The sequence below is a fragment of the Prunus dulcis genome, chromosome 5 (assembly GCF_902201215.1).
Source record: "Prunus dulcis chromosome 5, ALMONDv2, whole genome shotgun sequence".
NCBI lineage: Eukaryota > Viridiplantae > Streptophyta > Magnoliopsida > Rosales > Rosaceae > Prunus > Prunus dulcis.
This window is the reverse complement of record NC_047654.1, coordinates 5,414,585-5,431,679: the sequence shown is the minus strand read 5'-3', so window position 1 is coordinate 5,431,679 and position 17,095 is coordinate 5,414,585. Positions and strand designations below refer to the sequence as shown.

At 35.1% G+C, this 17,095-nt stretch overlaps 1 protein-coding gene across 1 annotated transcript; it reads left to right on the top strand.

Moving 5' to 3' along the window:
• The first annotated feature begins 11,448 nt into the window (after positions 1 to 11,448).
• On the top strand, positions 11,449 to 14,071 carry LOC117627798 (coiled-coil domain-containing protein 97). The gene is made up of 3 exons (XM_034360043.1): positions 11,449 to 11,702; positions 12,298 to 12,809; positions 13,524 to 14,071. Exons 1-3 carry the CDS (start codon positions 11,534 to 11,536, stop codon positions 13,815 to 13,817), a joined length of 975 nt encoding a protein of 324 aa, XP_034215934.1. The 5' UTR covers positions 11,449 to 11,533; the 3' UTR covers positions 13,818 to 14,071.
• Positions 14,072 to 17,095: the final 3,024 nt, after the last annotated feature.

Here is a 17,095-nt window from a genome sequence, read left to right as displayed (position 1 = left end):
TAAGCAAGTGGGCTATTTTTGTTAAACATTGGGCTTTTTGGTTGTGTTAATAGGCTATTTTGGTTGAGCTATTAGGCTATTTTTCTCTCTTGTGCTCACCCACATGTTTGGGCCTAAGAAATGAGCTTGAATCTCGAGGCTCCCAAGCAACCCGAGACCTTTCATTTCTCGGCCCATTAATGGGCCTCATGTTGACTCATTACCATCCATGCCACAACCCACTCAAGCAAGCCCCGGGCGTTTGAGTGGCTTGGGCCCACTTAGGCTTGTAGCGTGGTTGAGTGTGAGATAACGATTTCGTGCTTGGCATGGCATGTCGCTTGGCATGTTTTAATTATGATGCTTGGTGGGATAATTAGCATGGATTTGTAGAGCTAATGCATTTTATAATCTTAATCTCGATTCTTAGCATGATGGATTATTTATTTGGCATGGCATGTGGAGTGTGACTTGTGCGTGGCGGACTTTCGTGTGCTCCAAATCGGGTCTTTTCTCAATAATATATCGTTTTGAACCGAGAATATTTTCGGGCCCAACCGTGGATATTTTGGGCCTCAACAACCGTCTACAGGGGACCAACTCTGTTGCCCTTTATTCACTTTTTAAAAAAAAAATGGTTTTGTGTCATTGAACATACTCGAACCTTGACCCTTAAAGGAGGAAGGCTCACTCACAAACCACTACACCAAACTTGATTTTGTAATATTTATTCAGTTACACAATATTTATATAAATAATCAACGGTTTTTTAAATATTAAAAAAAATCATTTCATCATTTATTCACACAAAAACTGCAAATAAAAACATAAACTGCAATAAAAATACAATGTAGATATCAATTATGTTTAAAAAAACAAAAACGAAAACGAAAACAACTACAAAAACAATTGTAATTAAATGAAAACTGCAATGCAGTTTCCAATTTTCAAAAGTCCAATTTTGAGTTCCCTTGCTCTTAGGTAGTTCTACTCTTCTCTTGCCCACCCAATTCCTCATCTGGGTAGTCTCTACTCTTCAAATTGGTGAGGTTGAAGACCAAGGAAAGAGCAAAAATTCAATTGTAATTAAATGAAAACTGCAATGCAGTTTCCAAAAGTCCAATTTTGAGTTATCTTGCTCTTGGGTAGTTCTACTCTTCTCTTGCCCACCCAATTCCTTATCTGGGTAGCCTCTATTCTTCAAATTGGTAAGGTTGAAGGCCAAGGAAAGAGCAAAAATCCAATTGTAATTACCAAAATTGCAATGCAGTTTGTGCAAAAATACAATGCAGAACCTGTGTAAAATTTCACTGAACTAAAGCTTAAATGGTATTGCAAAATATCATATGACAGTGATGGCATCAACCATTTCCAAATCAAGACAAATGCATAGTAAGTGAGCTTTATAATAAGAAGTTGCTTATTTCAAATCAAGACAAATGTATCGTAAGAGTAACAGCTAGAACTCAATTAGACTGTATCATAATAAAGACTAGGTAAGGACACCTTAATGGAAAGATAACTCAGTCAGTTAACCAACTAGATATTCATCGAAAATATCCAAAACCACCAATTATGATTCATTTTTACTTTAATTTTAAGCTAAAGGCCTTAAGGTCTAGGGTTGATTACTTTGCAACATTGGGTCCCGTAGTTCGCTTGCTCGAGCCATCTTCAAGCTCCATAGTTCACTTGTTCAAGAGCTTGACAACCCTAAATCTTACGGCTATCGACCTGTCACGACCCGATTCGAGAATTAGGACAATTCTCGAATCAGGGTATGAGTCATACCATAGTTAAGAATAAAATCCTACAACCATAATATAATGAGAAATAGAGCCACAAATAATACAAATTCACTTAATAACACATAATTAGAGTCGCAGTAGCTTGTAGTTAAATATACACTTAGATCCTTATCAAACGGTTGACTACTTATCAATATTAATTACACAAATCAACAACAAAAGCCTAGTATCTTGGTTGAAACTCAATTCCTCAAACTTCGCCTTGAATCCTACACAATCTATTAGGGTATGAGCATTCTAATACCCAGTAGAATACCGTCAAACCCCTCAAGGTCAACTATCACAGTTAATCAAAGTGTTATGCATCAAACAATACAAGATACATAAATTATACAACTAGTCCATAATAGATAAATAAATTTGCATATGCAATGATGTTATGGACTCACTCCCTTATAATCCTACTAATTCATACCTTAGGGCAATAAGCCTGCATGTCTCATACCATGCGTATTACCACCGCGACTCTGAATAGCATAAAATATGAACTAGAACCCATTCATCCCTTCACCCCATTTTTTATTTACAAATTCATAACTTTCACTTTTCATTAAAGACCATGCTCCCATCACCTAATTATATTCATGCCCTGCTCTCGTCACCTAAATATGTTCCACATTTTTACAAAAATATATCTAAGATCTCACCCCTTAGATATACCTCGACCCAAACACAACTGTATTTATGATGCACAGTCCTGATCTCTTGGACCCCTGTAGTCCAAGAAATTTATGGTCACTCACCGTTGGATGTAAATTCAACGGTTGACTTGAATCGGGTAATAATCATTTATGTCATATTGCATTTATATATATTATTTTGAACCATTGGATTAATATCCAACGGTGGGTGACCACAATCTCTTGGACTCCTGTGGTCCAAGAGATCGGGACTGTTATGATGCATATGTAATGCAACTCAAATATTATTTATCTCTGAGGAATAATAATAGAGATAATAAAAATAATATTTCAAGTTTAATCACATGAATAATAATATTCACCCAACATCAAATAATATCCCCAGAGCAACATCTATAATAATATTCACATGACATCAAATAGTATTTCTTCGAACATCAAATTATATTCACCGAGCAAAATAATAATAATAATAATATTTATAGTACTATATATAAGCACCAAAATTAAAAGTGACATAGCCCAATCATCGAGAAATCAAGAAACCATTCCTCGTGTCCAGCTATCTAAAGTACCAATTTACCATTTGGAAGTTCTCGCATTCGTCGAATCTACTCTTTTAATCCAATTCCTAAACAAATTCAAATCCAAATTATTAATGAGCAGTCTTCGCTCTATTTCACCTAAGACCAGTAAACCTCAACCTTACGCATTTCAAAGATTCTACGTGAAAATGATGAAAATGCCATTGGGACCAACCGGGGGTCCAAAGCGGTCAAATCTCGTCCAAAACAATCTAAAATTGCATCCTACGCCTTGTCAACAGCGAAACAAGGCCAACAACACCCATTGTCCAAAAGTCACTATTCGGGTTTCGTGGGCCCCACATCAATCGACACTTCAAAAAAAATCTGTATCGACGCACAACCTCGAATTAACTCAAAATATATATCATCGAACTCGAATCGAGTCGGATGGAATAAAAAATATTGCGTCGAAAGCTATCGAAACAGCAGCCACTCGCCGAAGATACGAGTGTGCTTGGTTAAGGTTGTTGTTCATCTTCTCCAAAATTCTGTAATTTATCCTATTTCTTCCCAATTTGTGTGCTTCATTTTGACTAACCAAACTTTAGTGGAAAAGGGCAAATTTATAACGGTTTTAAAGCCTGTTATCTCTAGTTTCTAACCAACAAACCACACTCAAAACGAATCTAAAACAAAAGAGAAATCAAGCTTCAAAGTTGAGCTCGTGGATGGTTTTCTGCATAAAGCATATTTTTCTCCAAAGATTTGCAACCACGTTTGACATAACAAAACTTAACCAAATTCGACGAAACCAATTGCGTTGTGTTCCTTGACAAGTCTAGTTTAAAACTCAACAAATGGATTTCTCATACACTCAAAGAATTGGGAGAAAAAGATAGCCAAAATGAGGCTCGCTGATTGAATATTTCCAAAAAAAGAAAATTTCTGGATTGTTTATAAGTTGATTTCATCCATTCTAACTCACCAATCGATCCTATAGCTTCAAACTCACTCCAAACTTCACAACTACTTCTCAAAAGACTCAAAACAATTATAAAAATTGAATTAAATCCATGTATTAACAAATTACTTGAAATAATAAATATGCTTACCTTTCATTATCAACTCAAGAACATTTCCAAGCTTCTTCCTCTTCTTCTCCCTCTCACTGTCTCCTCCATTTATCCCACTTTTCGTAGCTCTAATAAAATCAGATTGATTAGGGAAGATCCCTTAGGCTAGGTGACTCATCCTTTCATAATGGTGAATTTGAAAATTTGAGGCAAAGGGGAAAGAATGGGATGTTGCCCTCCACGTTTCAGATTCTTCTCTTCTTCTTTTTTCTTTTTTTTTTCTTTTTTTTTTTGCTTACAAGGTATTTTGGTAATTTTCACACGTTGGGGTATTTTTGGTCATTTTTGTGAAAAATTTAAAAAACGATTTTCTACGCATTCACTAAGTCGAATACTATCGTTCTACCTAAGAATCATAATGGTCTCACTTCAATTTCTTATACTTTCTTTGAAAAATTCACAAAATGTTACATAAGGGCATTTTTGTCAAACTGGAAATTAAACACACAGGGGGGGTATTCAATTGAGATTTTAATATATTGTAATTACATGATTTTAATGTCATGGATTTTAGCCAAATTTGTAATTATATGGTTTTACTTATGATTTTAATAGATCGCAATAACATGATTTTACTTATGATTTTAATTCACTTAGGATTTTACTTATGATTTTAATATATTGTAATTACATGATTTTACTTATATTTCTATACAAGTTTGAACTCTATCACCCAACATCATTCACATAAATACATAACCTGAAGGCATATACCATTACACTAAATACAAGGAAACATCATGATCGTGGCATGAGAGCAAGTCAAAGCTGAATCAAGAATGGAGATAGAAAATCATCACGAAGATGTGAAGTGGTCCAGAGTGCCACCCAAGTACTTATGCCTTTACACCATCTATTCTTGAAAAACCACTTTGACAACTGTTTCTTTCATTGGTTCAGATTTTAAAACAATTCATGAGTTCAGATTTTAAAAAATTAATGTTATGTGATGACTTCTTAACAACTGTGCTTTTGATATTTTCATCCCCAAAGAGCAGGTGTTTATGAAAAAAGTACCCAAAAGATAATTTTGCTCTGAAGAAACTTGTCTATAAGGAAAGAAGAGCCATTGGAAAATGCCCATTAACTCCAGAAGAGGCAAAATCTTCTCTCTTGTTAATGTTTCATTATCTTCTCTCTTATGAAAAGTTTTTGTTTTTGTTTTTTTTGGTATAGTAGAAAGCATGAAAAAATAGTGGGAAAAAAAGGTATGAGAGCATATATGATCGAATCATGCATAGGATGGTGAGATTTGTTATGTGATTTGGTATTTATATCACACACTCAAAAGTCTCACACAATACATCATTTAATAAATACATTAAAATCAATAAGTTTTTTAATACCACGATACTTTTTCTTATCTTTTAAAAGTCTTAATTGAATACTACCGAACTTGTATTGATTATTTAAAAATCCTAATTGAATTACTTAAAAATCTTAACTAAATATTTAAGCTTCAAAACAATCCATTAAAATCTCAACTGAATACACCCTACCCCAAGTGCAAGTCGGGACTTGAATCTCAAGTTCAAGTCGGGACTTAAAGGGGTGGTATTCAATTGAGATTTTAAAAGACTATTTAAGGATAAAAAAATCCAATTGATTTAATCAGAATGTAATGACTTATGGGATTCTATTGATGGATTTGTATAATTAGGATTTTTAACGTTTGGATTTTAAAGATTATATCATCATATTTGAAAAGATCACATGAATTTATATCATAAGATTTATACCTGGGCCTAACTAAGTAGGGCTACAGCCCAAACCAAATTTGAAACTTTTTTAAATACCTAGGCCGATAGATATAGTGAACCCAAAATTTCATACTCATAAAAAAAAAAATTATATATATATATATAAAGGTAGCCCATGCATTATCCACAACTACAGCAGCCGACCTAGACAAAAAGGTGTTTACTCCCAAGTTGTGGCTTGATATTGATGTGTCATTTTATGGGGTTAGAAGAATACGTTTTGTTCAAGGATGAAAATAAGAATAACATTCATGGTTACAGCAGTGCACTCCCATGGATGACAACCAACATAAATAAAAGCATAGTTCCATCTCTTGAAAGGAACAAAATCGATGTGGAGACTTTTAACTAATCCCCCCAAGTGTGCAACTCCTGAGATATGACTGTCTCCCTACAATAACAAAATAATGTTACCACTAAATTGACTGAAAAATAACAATAATATTGATTTGATGGCATCAGAAAGACAATTCTGGAGTTCCAAATCATTCAGTTTGATAAATGACAGTTTGCACAGTGTTTCAACTTGGCTACGTTACATCACTCGAAGGATAATGCTTGCAGAAAATAAAAACAAGCACAATAAACAAGGTCGAATTGTGAAACCATTGACAGGCTGAAAACCATTGAGTGATGATAACCATGACTCAAGTCCTACTCTTGTTTCAAGCCCAATATAAACACCAGACATGAAACTTGAACATAGACACAATGAAATTTGAAAACTGGAAGATAATCAATGTACCTCTATTATCCTCAAGACATCTTTCCCAATTAGAAAGATCCCTTAAAATGGAAAAAAGAAGAGGTAAGTTTTCAAGGATTTTCTTAAACCAACAAGGCAAGAAGATCAGCACAACATGATTTGAAGGAAGAAGTACCTTGTTCACGAAGAGCTCAATGCATATCTATTCATCTTCTCTAGCAGACCCAAAAAAACACTCACTTGAAAAGTCTGATAGATTAGGGTGGGATTTGATATAGGGTTGGTATTTATACCTCCCACTAAAAAGTCTTACACAATTCCACATTTTAAAAAATCCCTCTAAATTAACAAGTTTTTGAATACCATAAAATTTTTTGTTACTTGTTTAAAGTCTTGATTGAATACCGCTAGATTTTGATACTCTCTTTAAAATATCCTAATAGTCTTAAGGCAAAATGACACTTGTAGTCCCTATGGTTTCCAACTTTTACTACTAAGGTCCCTGTGGTTTCAATTTCGTCATTTTTGCCACTATAGTTTACGATTCCAATCAATTCAAGGACACTTCTCAATTTCCGTCAAATTCCTTTTAGTTATGTTAGGGCATGAGCACCTACCCCTCATATAGAGGGGCATTACGGTCAAATCGAGCCATCTTATAAACCCAAAACACTGGCTCAGCCTTACCCATTCGAATTAGGAGATAATTTCAGGGTCGTTGATCATGATTGTGGTTATGAAGTTGGTAAAAATTTGAACATTGGCACCATTCCTATCTGTTATGCATTCTGAATGTTGTAATGTGTAAATTGAATGTTGTAGTTCTTTTGGTTTCAAAATTTGCAAGGAATGTGGAATGGAAGCTTTATTTTGATTCAAATGCCTTATTCAATTGACATTTGTTTCAACAAAAAAACTTGACAATTTCATGCTACAATAAATTTCCTGCTTACTCATTTGATATAACAGAATGCTAAATACTGCTAACAATCAATCTACTGCTCCCATTCAATTCCAAAAAGAGTCACTTTCAATTCCAAAACAACTTCAAAATGCTATTACATGACAAATGTTCCAGCAACTAAAAAGCTTCAGAATGTTAACAATTGATATCACGTTCAAAACATGCATCAATTCAAAATACTTTTACATTTGAAAGGTGCAACAATTGAAAGGTTCAGCACTTCAAATTCATAAGGTCTAGTAACTGAAAGGTCCAACACTTCAAAATACTTTTATATTCCCAACTTCAAATTATATTCCTAACTTCATTACTTCACAAAATAGTCAAGAATATGAATATGTTTCACTTCAGTTGGATTTGTACTTCATTCACTTCCTTGGTGCTTTTCCAGGTGGTTTCCATGAAGCACTACTGCAAACCCCCAACAGCCTTGGACCTTAGCTTGGAGTTGAATGCACGGAAGCAGATGGATTCATAGAGGCAGAAGTAATTGGATTCACAGAGGCAGAAGCAGTTAGATTCACAGAGGCAGAGGCAGATAGATTCACAGAACTCGATACACCTTGCTGCAAAGTTGCATGTGATGAGCTTTTCCTGATCTGCATTGAAAAAAAAAAAAAAAAAAAGGTTTACCAATTATTGTAATATATATGAAGTTGATAAAAAAAATTGCAAAATTATGAACTGAAACTCATAAGAAGCTTTCTTCTTTGCACATTCATTTGAGAACCTCTTGCATTCATTTCAGAACCTCTTACATTCATTTTAGAACCATATGCATTGGTTTGAGAACCAGACCCTTTCTTTTTCTTTGAAGGGTACCCAATTGTCAATTAACAAAGTGAAGGAAAAGAAAATAAATTTGACCTAAAAAAAAAAATTGAAATTTGAAATTAACAACTAACAAAGTGAAGGAAAAGAAACTAAAACAACTATAAAAATAAAATAAAAAATTGAAACAATTAAAAAAAAGAAACTGAAACAACTAGGCTTTACCTGAGAAATGATCCTTCAAGTTGCACCCATCTACTCCAATGATGGGTTTATAACCAGCAAGAAAGCCCTTTTTGCATGCATCAAGGCATACATAAATCCTCTGAAAAAGTGGAGGAAGCTCCACCCTTATCTTCATTATGCTTGCAACATTAGTTGCTCTGACCTCATCATAATACTCTCGTAACCTTGAGTATTTCTCCTTATAAGTCCCTTATATTATCTCCTTGGCCTTGTTCTTAACTCTTGGAGCATTTCCACCAGTTGCCTCTTGCCATGGCAAGATTAGCCCTAGGGCAGACACTATTCACGTGAATAGTGGCTGCCCTAGCCCCCTCCAGCAAAATGTGTTTCCAGCAGTTGGGGCTTGCCATGGCAAATACTATTCATTTTTTTTGTTTTTTTCACAACTTTTTTTACTTAAATAATTAATTTGGATAATATTTTCGGATAAGATTTTTTGGTTTCTACGTGTCAATACTATTCATATTGGATAATATTTTCGGATAAGATTTTATTTTATTAGTTGTATTGGTTGGTATTTATAGGAAAAAAAAGTATGAGGATTTGGTGTTAAAAGTGAAGAGTATTGGTTGGTATTTATAGACATTGGCGAACCCAGAATTTTTGTAGCAGAGGTGCAATATTGACTAAGTATGAAAAATGATTTTTTGGAAAATCATTTTCTCAAGATAATTTTTGGCGGCTTTTATTCCTTACACATCAAATAAGAAAACTTGATTTTATGAAATTTTAATATGAAGTATATATTGACTTAATGAGCCATCATTTTTAGCTTAAATCGTATTTTGCACTAAAACCGATTTTTTCATATTTTGATTTGATGGGAATTTGATTTTCTAGTATTTTTATTTGAATCCAAATAGGGGGTACTTCCTTATTTACATTGTAAACTTAAGTAAATGGAGTAATATAAAAATAAATTAAAGTAAAAGAACAAAGACATTTACTTAAATGTTGAAAATGGAAATAAGGTATAGAGAAAAAAAAAAAAAATCAGCCTTGCCCTCGGGCCAGCACTCGGGCCAGTCTTGCCCTCGGGCCAGCCCAGTCTACTGGGTCCCACCATTTGCCCGGGCTGGATTTTGTTACTGGAAACCACTTTTTTGCCCAAACCCCCCCCAGCCCGAGTCCAGCCTTAGCTGCTGGAAATGCTCTTGCACATTGACTATCAGACACATTATACCCTAAGTCCCTCTTCACTGCTTTCTTCAAATGCTTACACTTTATATCAGGCTCATCCATGATACGATCTAAGTACTTATGAGCAATGAACACACAGTTCACAAATGGGTTAGTAGGGTTTCAATGACAAATGTGCTTATCAATAAACGTCTTGATTTGCAGTGTTTTGCTCAAGCCGCATAAAAGAAGCATGCATTTTCCACGTGCAATTTTTACATTGTGCAGTTATCCTCCTCTTATCATTTATCACAAATTTAATATGAAAATTGCCTTGCATTGCATAATTTTTCACAGCTTTTTTAAAGTCTTCCTTGCTTCCAAATAACATTCCCTTCTCAAATTTAGGGTTATCCAAATCAGACTTACAAAACTCTGGAAATTTTCTCCTTCAATCACCTTCCTCATCTGAAGAGTAATTAGGAGAATCAAATCTTTTCTCAGATTTTGTATCACTATCTTCCACAAAATCTTTAGGGAGACAAGTATTTCCTACTCTCCCAAAGTTGGACTGAAGATTTACATCAAATTCATTGTTGTCATCTATATTAGCACTATCTTCAAATTCTAATCTTTTTTCCTCTACCATCAATATCAGTGTCTTCTTCAGTACTCTCTTCTTCATTACCCTATTCATTGATGATATTCCCAGCCAGCTTTATAGGAACCTCTACAGTTCCTAGAGTTCCTATATTGGGCACTTGTTCTACATATTCTTGGGTCAACTGTGACTCATAATTAAAAACCTCATCAAAAAAATGCATCTGAAACATCATCAAATGTTGCATTATAAAGCAATGGGGGTGGCCTAACATCTGAAAATTTTTAGCATAACTAAATAAGAACAAAAAAGCAAACCATGCATATTGAATATTTTATGTAAATAAATAAAGACACTATTCTTCCTAAAGCTTTTAGTAGTGAAAACATGTACGAAACCACTGCCTTTACTTCCTATTCCAACAAAAAAAAAACCTTCACTTCCTAAAGTCTTTACTTTCCCACCAACTATTCCACTAAGAGACAAACTTAAACCAGTACAAAAGGCTACAAATCAAGAATAAGAAATAACACTGCAGACAATCGAAAAAACAAAACATTGAAAGCAACAAACACTTTAACCATTGAAGGCCCCTATATCAAATTGAAACTAAGTTAAATAATCAAGCTCTTTCTAACCTAGTTTGTTCGAGCCTTTGTGTTTGAGGATTCGAGCCTTTGTGTTTTCTTTCTCTGAAGTAAGAAGAATGAGAATGCTGGGTTATTTTAGGGGCACATGCGCTATGAATTCCAAGGGATTGTACCTTAATGCCCCTCCACTTATTCAATAACTAACGGCAACAACTAACTAAAAGGAATTGACAGAAATTGAGAAGTGTCTTCGAATTGCTTGGAATCCTAAACCACAGTGGCAAAAGTGACGAAATTAAAACCACAGGGACCTTAGTGGTAAAAGTTGAAAACCACATGGACTACAAGTGTCTTTTTGCCTATTCTTAATGAAATACTACAAGACTTGTTTAGATTATTTAAAAGTCTCACAAAACTTATTTATTTCAAAATAATATTGTAAAATTTCAATTGATTACACCCTCGTAAAATCATATAATTGCAATATATTAAAATCATAAATAAAATCAAATAATAAAAAATTTAGCTGAAATCCATCACATTAAAATCATATAATTACAATTTATTAAAATATCAACTGAATACACCCCCTCCGCACCCAAAAAGGGACAACTTTATTCCACGCGATCCTCACGTGTTGGTCGAACCCAGAAATTTCAGTGAGAGAGAGAGGAGGAAGAGAGCAAAGATGGAGAGAAAGGCAGTGAGAAGCGAAGCGATGGAGAGCATATCAGAGAGGCTATCGTCAATGGAGGGCCTCTACTTCCCTCGTGCCTTACACTCCAACACCGTCAATCCCTCCCAGCGCAAGGCCATACTCCTGGACCTCCTCTCTCGCGACGTCTCTGTTTTCCTAGGTACCCCGATTTATCTCTCTCCCACCCTCCGAGCTTTCTATGTTGGTATATTCTAACCCTGAAAGTTTTCAATTAGGGTTTTGAAGTAAAACCCTGACTGGATGATTGGTTTCTGGACAAATTTAGTGTAAAGTTGAAAAGATGCAAATTGTTCCTTTCGTTTTCGAGAAGATTAAGGAGAAAGAAGGAAGATTGTTTAGGTTTAGCTCTGCTGCGTTTAAAACCACTGAAAGGAGATTTTTCTTTGTTTCCACAATCCTCTTTATTTGTATGCTGAGAGAACTGAGCAGAAAAAGATAAAGAATCTAACTTTGAAGTTGACGTGTTTCTCGAGGTTCTTGCTATTGTTAATCTCACTTAAGCAAGCCAAAGCGAAGACTCGTATGAGTAATTAGCCTCAGGTTGAGTGCATATTATCATTGTTTGAGGATTCGAATGACGGGAAATATAAGATGCCAAAATGTATGTTGATTGCTATGCTGCAGTGCTTCCGATTCATTGGAAATTAGGCAGAACTATTTCTTTGTAATCTAACAGTTCAAATTAATTTCATTTCCATTTTTGCTAATACCATTTTCGTGATTTGTTTTTTCAGAACGTTATGGATCGAAATTGACTTTTGATGAGCTCCAGGAGTTTGACGTGCTTAAAGATGATTATGAAATCAATTGGCATGTGAATCATCTTAGAAGTTTAATGAGCCCAACGTCAGATGAATTGAAGTCAAGGTCAGTTACAGTCAAGAACCGGAGGCGAGCATATCTGAATAAACTGATATTGGATGGGCATTATTTCTCAGAAGATGCCATGAGGGAGAGGGAGCCATACTTGCATCACGAGTATGTAGGGAAGTTTCAGGATCCGATTGGAAGGAGCATGGCCAGACCTGGGGAGAGGTGGTCAGACACGTTGTTGAGGAGGGCAGAGGAAGCAATTTTGGTTGCAAAGATTAGAGGGGAGCAGCAAAGGTTGGGTGTTTCTGAGAGTGATTGGGTTGGTGGTGAGAGAAACCAGCAAGAAGAGCAAGAAGAGGAAGAAGAGGAAGAAGAAGAAGAGGAAGACGAAGAAGAAGTTAAGAAGGCTAACAGGGGCGCACAATCTGCAGAGGTAACTTATTAAACAATTAAAAGTTATTCTTGCAAAATTAAAGAAGTATTGTTTGCTGACTGCCACATTCTATATTCTATGTATATTTCAATATTTGTGCTGACTGCCACATCCCATGATAAAACCTGAAAACAATATGGTGATGGTGATTGTCTGCGTTCTCTGTTGAATTTTGGAGTTTTGTCTGGTGAGATATGTAATGACCAAAAACTAGTTCATAATATATACTTTTTAAAAGAAGTGGGTTATGATTAGAATCAATGGCTATTACATAAGATTTCAGATCCCTCTCTCTTACTATGGTTTTCTTCTGTTAAGTATCACTGTAGTGACAAAATATCTGCTGCCTTATGGAAGAACACCTTGATTGCCTTATCTCTAGAATTCGAGTTGGATTCTAAATAATTATTGAAAAATAGACAAGGGTAAGGTAGTGGTGCTACAAGTTACTTTTAGTTTTATTTTTTATGTCAGTGGTCTATCCAGTGAGCATCACCGTTTTTATTCTAATACTATGTGCTATACTGATGAAACTTTAAAGTCATAGTAATCTCAACCAATTTGGTGAAAATGCTTTTTTTTGATGTTTTGATCTTTGGTTCTTGTATGATTTAAATGCTTCTAATGATTTAGATAACTACTTGGTTCTTGTTAGTTGATACAACATAGCTTGCAGGTGGTTCTAACATTTTTAGTTTGCCTTGTCTCTTATAGGTGCTTATGGATCATCCAGATGCACCTAATGGTGCTCAAACTGGGGATCGTCTGGATGCGCCCAATGGTGCTCAAACCATCACAGACGAGCGCAGTGAGCAAGCAACTGTATCTGCAGAAGAGTTGCAAGATCAGATGGATCAGTTCACCCACATCATGCAGCAGAAGTTTTTGTTGGGAGAAGATAATGAGTATCTAGATTACTCAAAAATTGACAATGATGAGACCTTGGATGATCACTGGCAGAGGGAAGCCAACCATGACGCTGAGGAGAAGTACTTTGCTGAGGATTAAGGAGAACTCAAGTGCATATAGTCCTGGTGCTTGTGAGTTTTTTTTTTCTTTTTAAATAACCTAGTGGTCTAGCATATACCTACTTTCTATGTACATTATGTGTAACCAGCACTTTGTTTTAGTTGTTTGCTGGTTTTTTCAACTGAAACATCTTAAGAATACTTGAAAAGTTAATCTTTTTAACTGATTGAGATTATGCACATGTAAGATACTATAGAGCTCAAATATATTTTCACTAGTTTTTTGTTGCCCTCTATCCTGAAGTGGGACTCAGAATATCATGGGTTCCATCCGAAATAAGAGATTAATTTGAAATTATAGCTAGGAATTGAAATAAATACTCAGAAGTGGGACTCGATGCAATCTACTCAATTGAAGAGCCGAAAATGCATATCATACATAATATTGATCATGATCTTCCGCATCTCAATAATGCCTTCATCAAGGAAGATAATTGACTAAGACCCCATTGATTATCTACATGAACGGTTAACTCCAAATGCTTGAGATTTGATAATATATGAATGACATCATCCTCATTGTAGTTCTGAGAATCAAAAAAAGAGTAACTAACTACATAACCAAGAAAAAGACCACAAGGAAAAAAAATATCATAACTATAAATACTAAACTAACCACAAATTGAATATCCATCATGGGAGTTTCTGGTTGGGAAAGACAACATGAAAGTTGGGTAAAGGTATTCCTCATGAAGTCCCAGTGGTGGCACTCCAACCCTCAATGGATACCTCAACCAGAAAGAGTGCATTACTGATGAGCATGTTTATTGTGTCAAATAAAGTAGGACAAATATTCAGATATGCTCGTATATGCTCATATTATTATTCTTCTCCAATATGGAGGTATTTATATAAGTACAAAGATGTGTTAACCCTAAATAAAATAGGAAATATATCTAAATTACAATAGGAAGTAAATCTCTATTACAATATGACTAAATAATAATTGGTAAATAACCAAAATTCTAATGAAATAAGGAACTAAAATCCTAACTAAGGACTCGCCAACACTTCCCCTCAAGTTGGGGCAAAGATATTTTGCATGCCCAACTTGAGAAGCGAGTCATAGAACTCCATACTTGAGAAGCACCAATTGTAGAGAAGGTCTTTTCGTCAACCACAAGTGAAACAAGTGACAAACTAAGGCAAAGTTCGCAGCGGAAACACAAGAGCAAACCCTAAAAAATAGGGCACATAGCAGAACATAGAAACCCTGTGAGCACAGCTGTAGATAAGGAAGAACACAGAAACTCTGTGAGCACGGCAGTAGATAAGGCAGAACATAGAAATCATGTGAGCATGGCAGTAGGTAAGGCAGAACACAGAAATCATGTGAGCATGGCAATAGGTAAGGCAGAACACAGGTAGATAAGGCAGAACACAGAAACCCTGTGAGCACGGCAGTAGATAAGGCAGAACACATAAGGCAACAATAAATTCTTCCATATAAACTTTCGCTAATTCACGTAGACACAACTTCTTTTCAATCCTCCTCTCCCCTTGAAGAGAAGGGGTCGTTAGAGTCAAGAAATAAGCAGCATCTTCATGGGAATACGTCAAGGTCATTGGGATAGGTCAATAAACATATCCATTTCACTCCCCCTTCCCCCTAAGGGGAGGAGGAGAGCACTTAAAATTCAAGAAGAACGCAAGCACATGTCACAAAAGGACTAGGCTCTGATACCATGTCAAACAAAGTAGGGCAAATATTCAGATATGCTCCTATATGCTCATATTATTATTCTTCTCCAATATGAAGGTATTTATACAAGTACAAAGATGTGTTAACCCTAAATAAAATAGAAAATATATCTAAATTACAATATGAAATAAATCTCTATTACAATAAGACTAATAATAATTGGTAAGTAACCAAAATTCTAATGAAATAAGGAACCAAAATCCTAACTAAGGACTCGCCAACATATTGTAGTGCCAGTTTGAATAAACGAAACAAGGTTTTGTGTCACGAATCTCAACGTTTTTGACTTCACTGCATTTCTTTAGCACTACGTACTTCAATTTCACTAAAGGACTGACAACTCTCAAATTAACCAAACTTCTAGCCATACACATTGATAATGGTTCAAAAACTGAACAATGTGTGACAAGAAGTACTCAAGAATTTCTCCAATCACATCAATATTTTGGAAACACGGAACTTCGAGGGACTTAAGTCCAACGTAGTAAAATGAAGCAAACCCTTCTTTGAGACCGAATAGTTGGCGGGGAAATGTATAAAAATCTATGCTCACATCACCGTGTACCATAACAAAATCCAACACAAGCACTTGAACTCCTCTCTTTTTCAATGCAAATTGAATCCAGTTATCGATGGAACTTGTAAAGCGGCTATCTAAATCAAAGCAAACCCTAAATAGTTTGATGTTAAGGCTAGTATGTTGTTCCTTAAGTTTTACCTCATTTTAAGATCTTTGCAAGCATCACTCTTTCTTGTCCGATTGAATTATTTATTTATTTTTTTTCCCTCATTGCAAAGCTAATTGATGGCCACTACTTTTGCTTGATTAATATATTTGAGCAATTTCCTTTATGTTTTGTCGTCCAATTACCAAATTCATCTTTCTCTTGTAAAATTAATTGGTGGTGGCCACAACTTTAGCTTGATTAATATAAAGATTTTTTAGTTCTCATCATATTCGGGTTCAGACTCCATACTCGAGACATAGACATAAAGTTTGTGACGTCTCAGGATGAGCAGGAAATGGTTTTGATATAGCCTTTGCTACCCTTCTGAAGTGGTACCATACGTAGTTGCAGACCTGGATTTTGGAGAATCAGCAAAACTAGATTTTGATATGTGAAAAGAGACTTTGAAGTGAGAAAAAAGAAAGAAGAAGAAAGGATGCAGAAATGTTTAATTTTTCTTTAATCGACTCTGTTTTTTTTTTTTTTTTTCCGGTAAATGTTAGGTCTCCTTAGAAGTCATTCTATAAAGGAGGAGTGAGTTTGCCTTTAAAATTTTAAAGATAAAATGAGTAAGGAAATAGGACAAGGGATGGAAATAGTAGCACACTCTACTCGTTTGTGAGTGATTCTAGATAGACCAAAAATCACTTCTCCATATAATCACTTTAGGTGGTTTTAAGTGATTTTATGGAGAGACAGACGAAATGTGTTTCTCCTTATAATCACTTAGGGCCAGGTTGACATTGTTGTATTGTGAAAATAATCTTTGTAAGAGAAATCAACTGTGAGAGAAATCAGTTATGAGATAAAGCAGTTTGGCGTTGATAA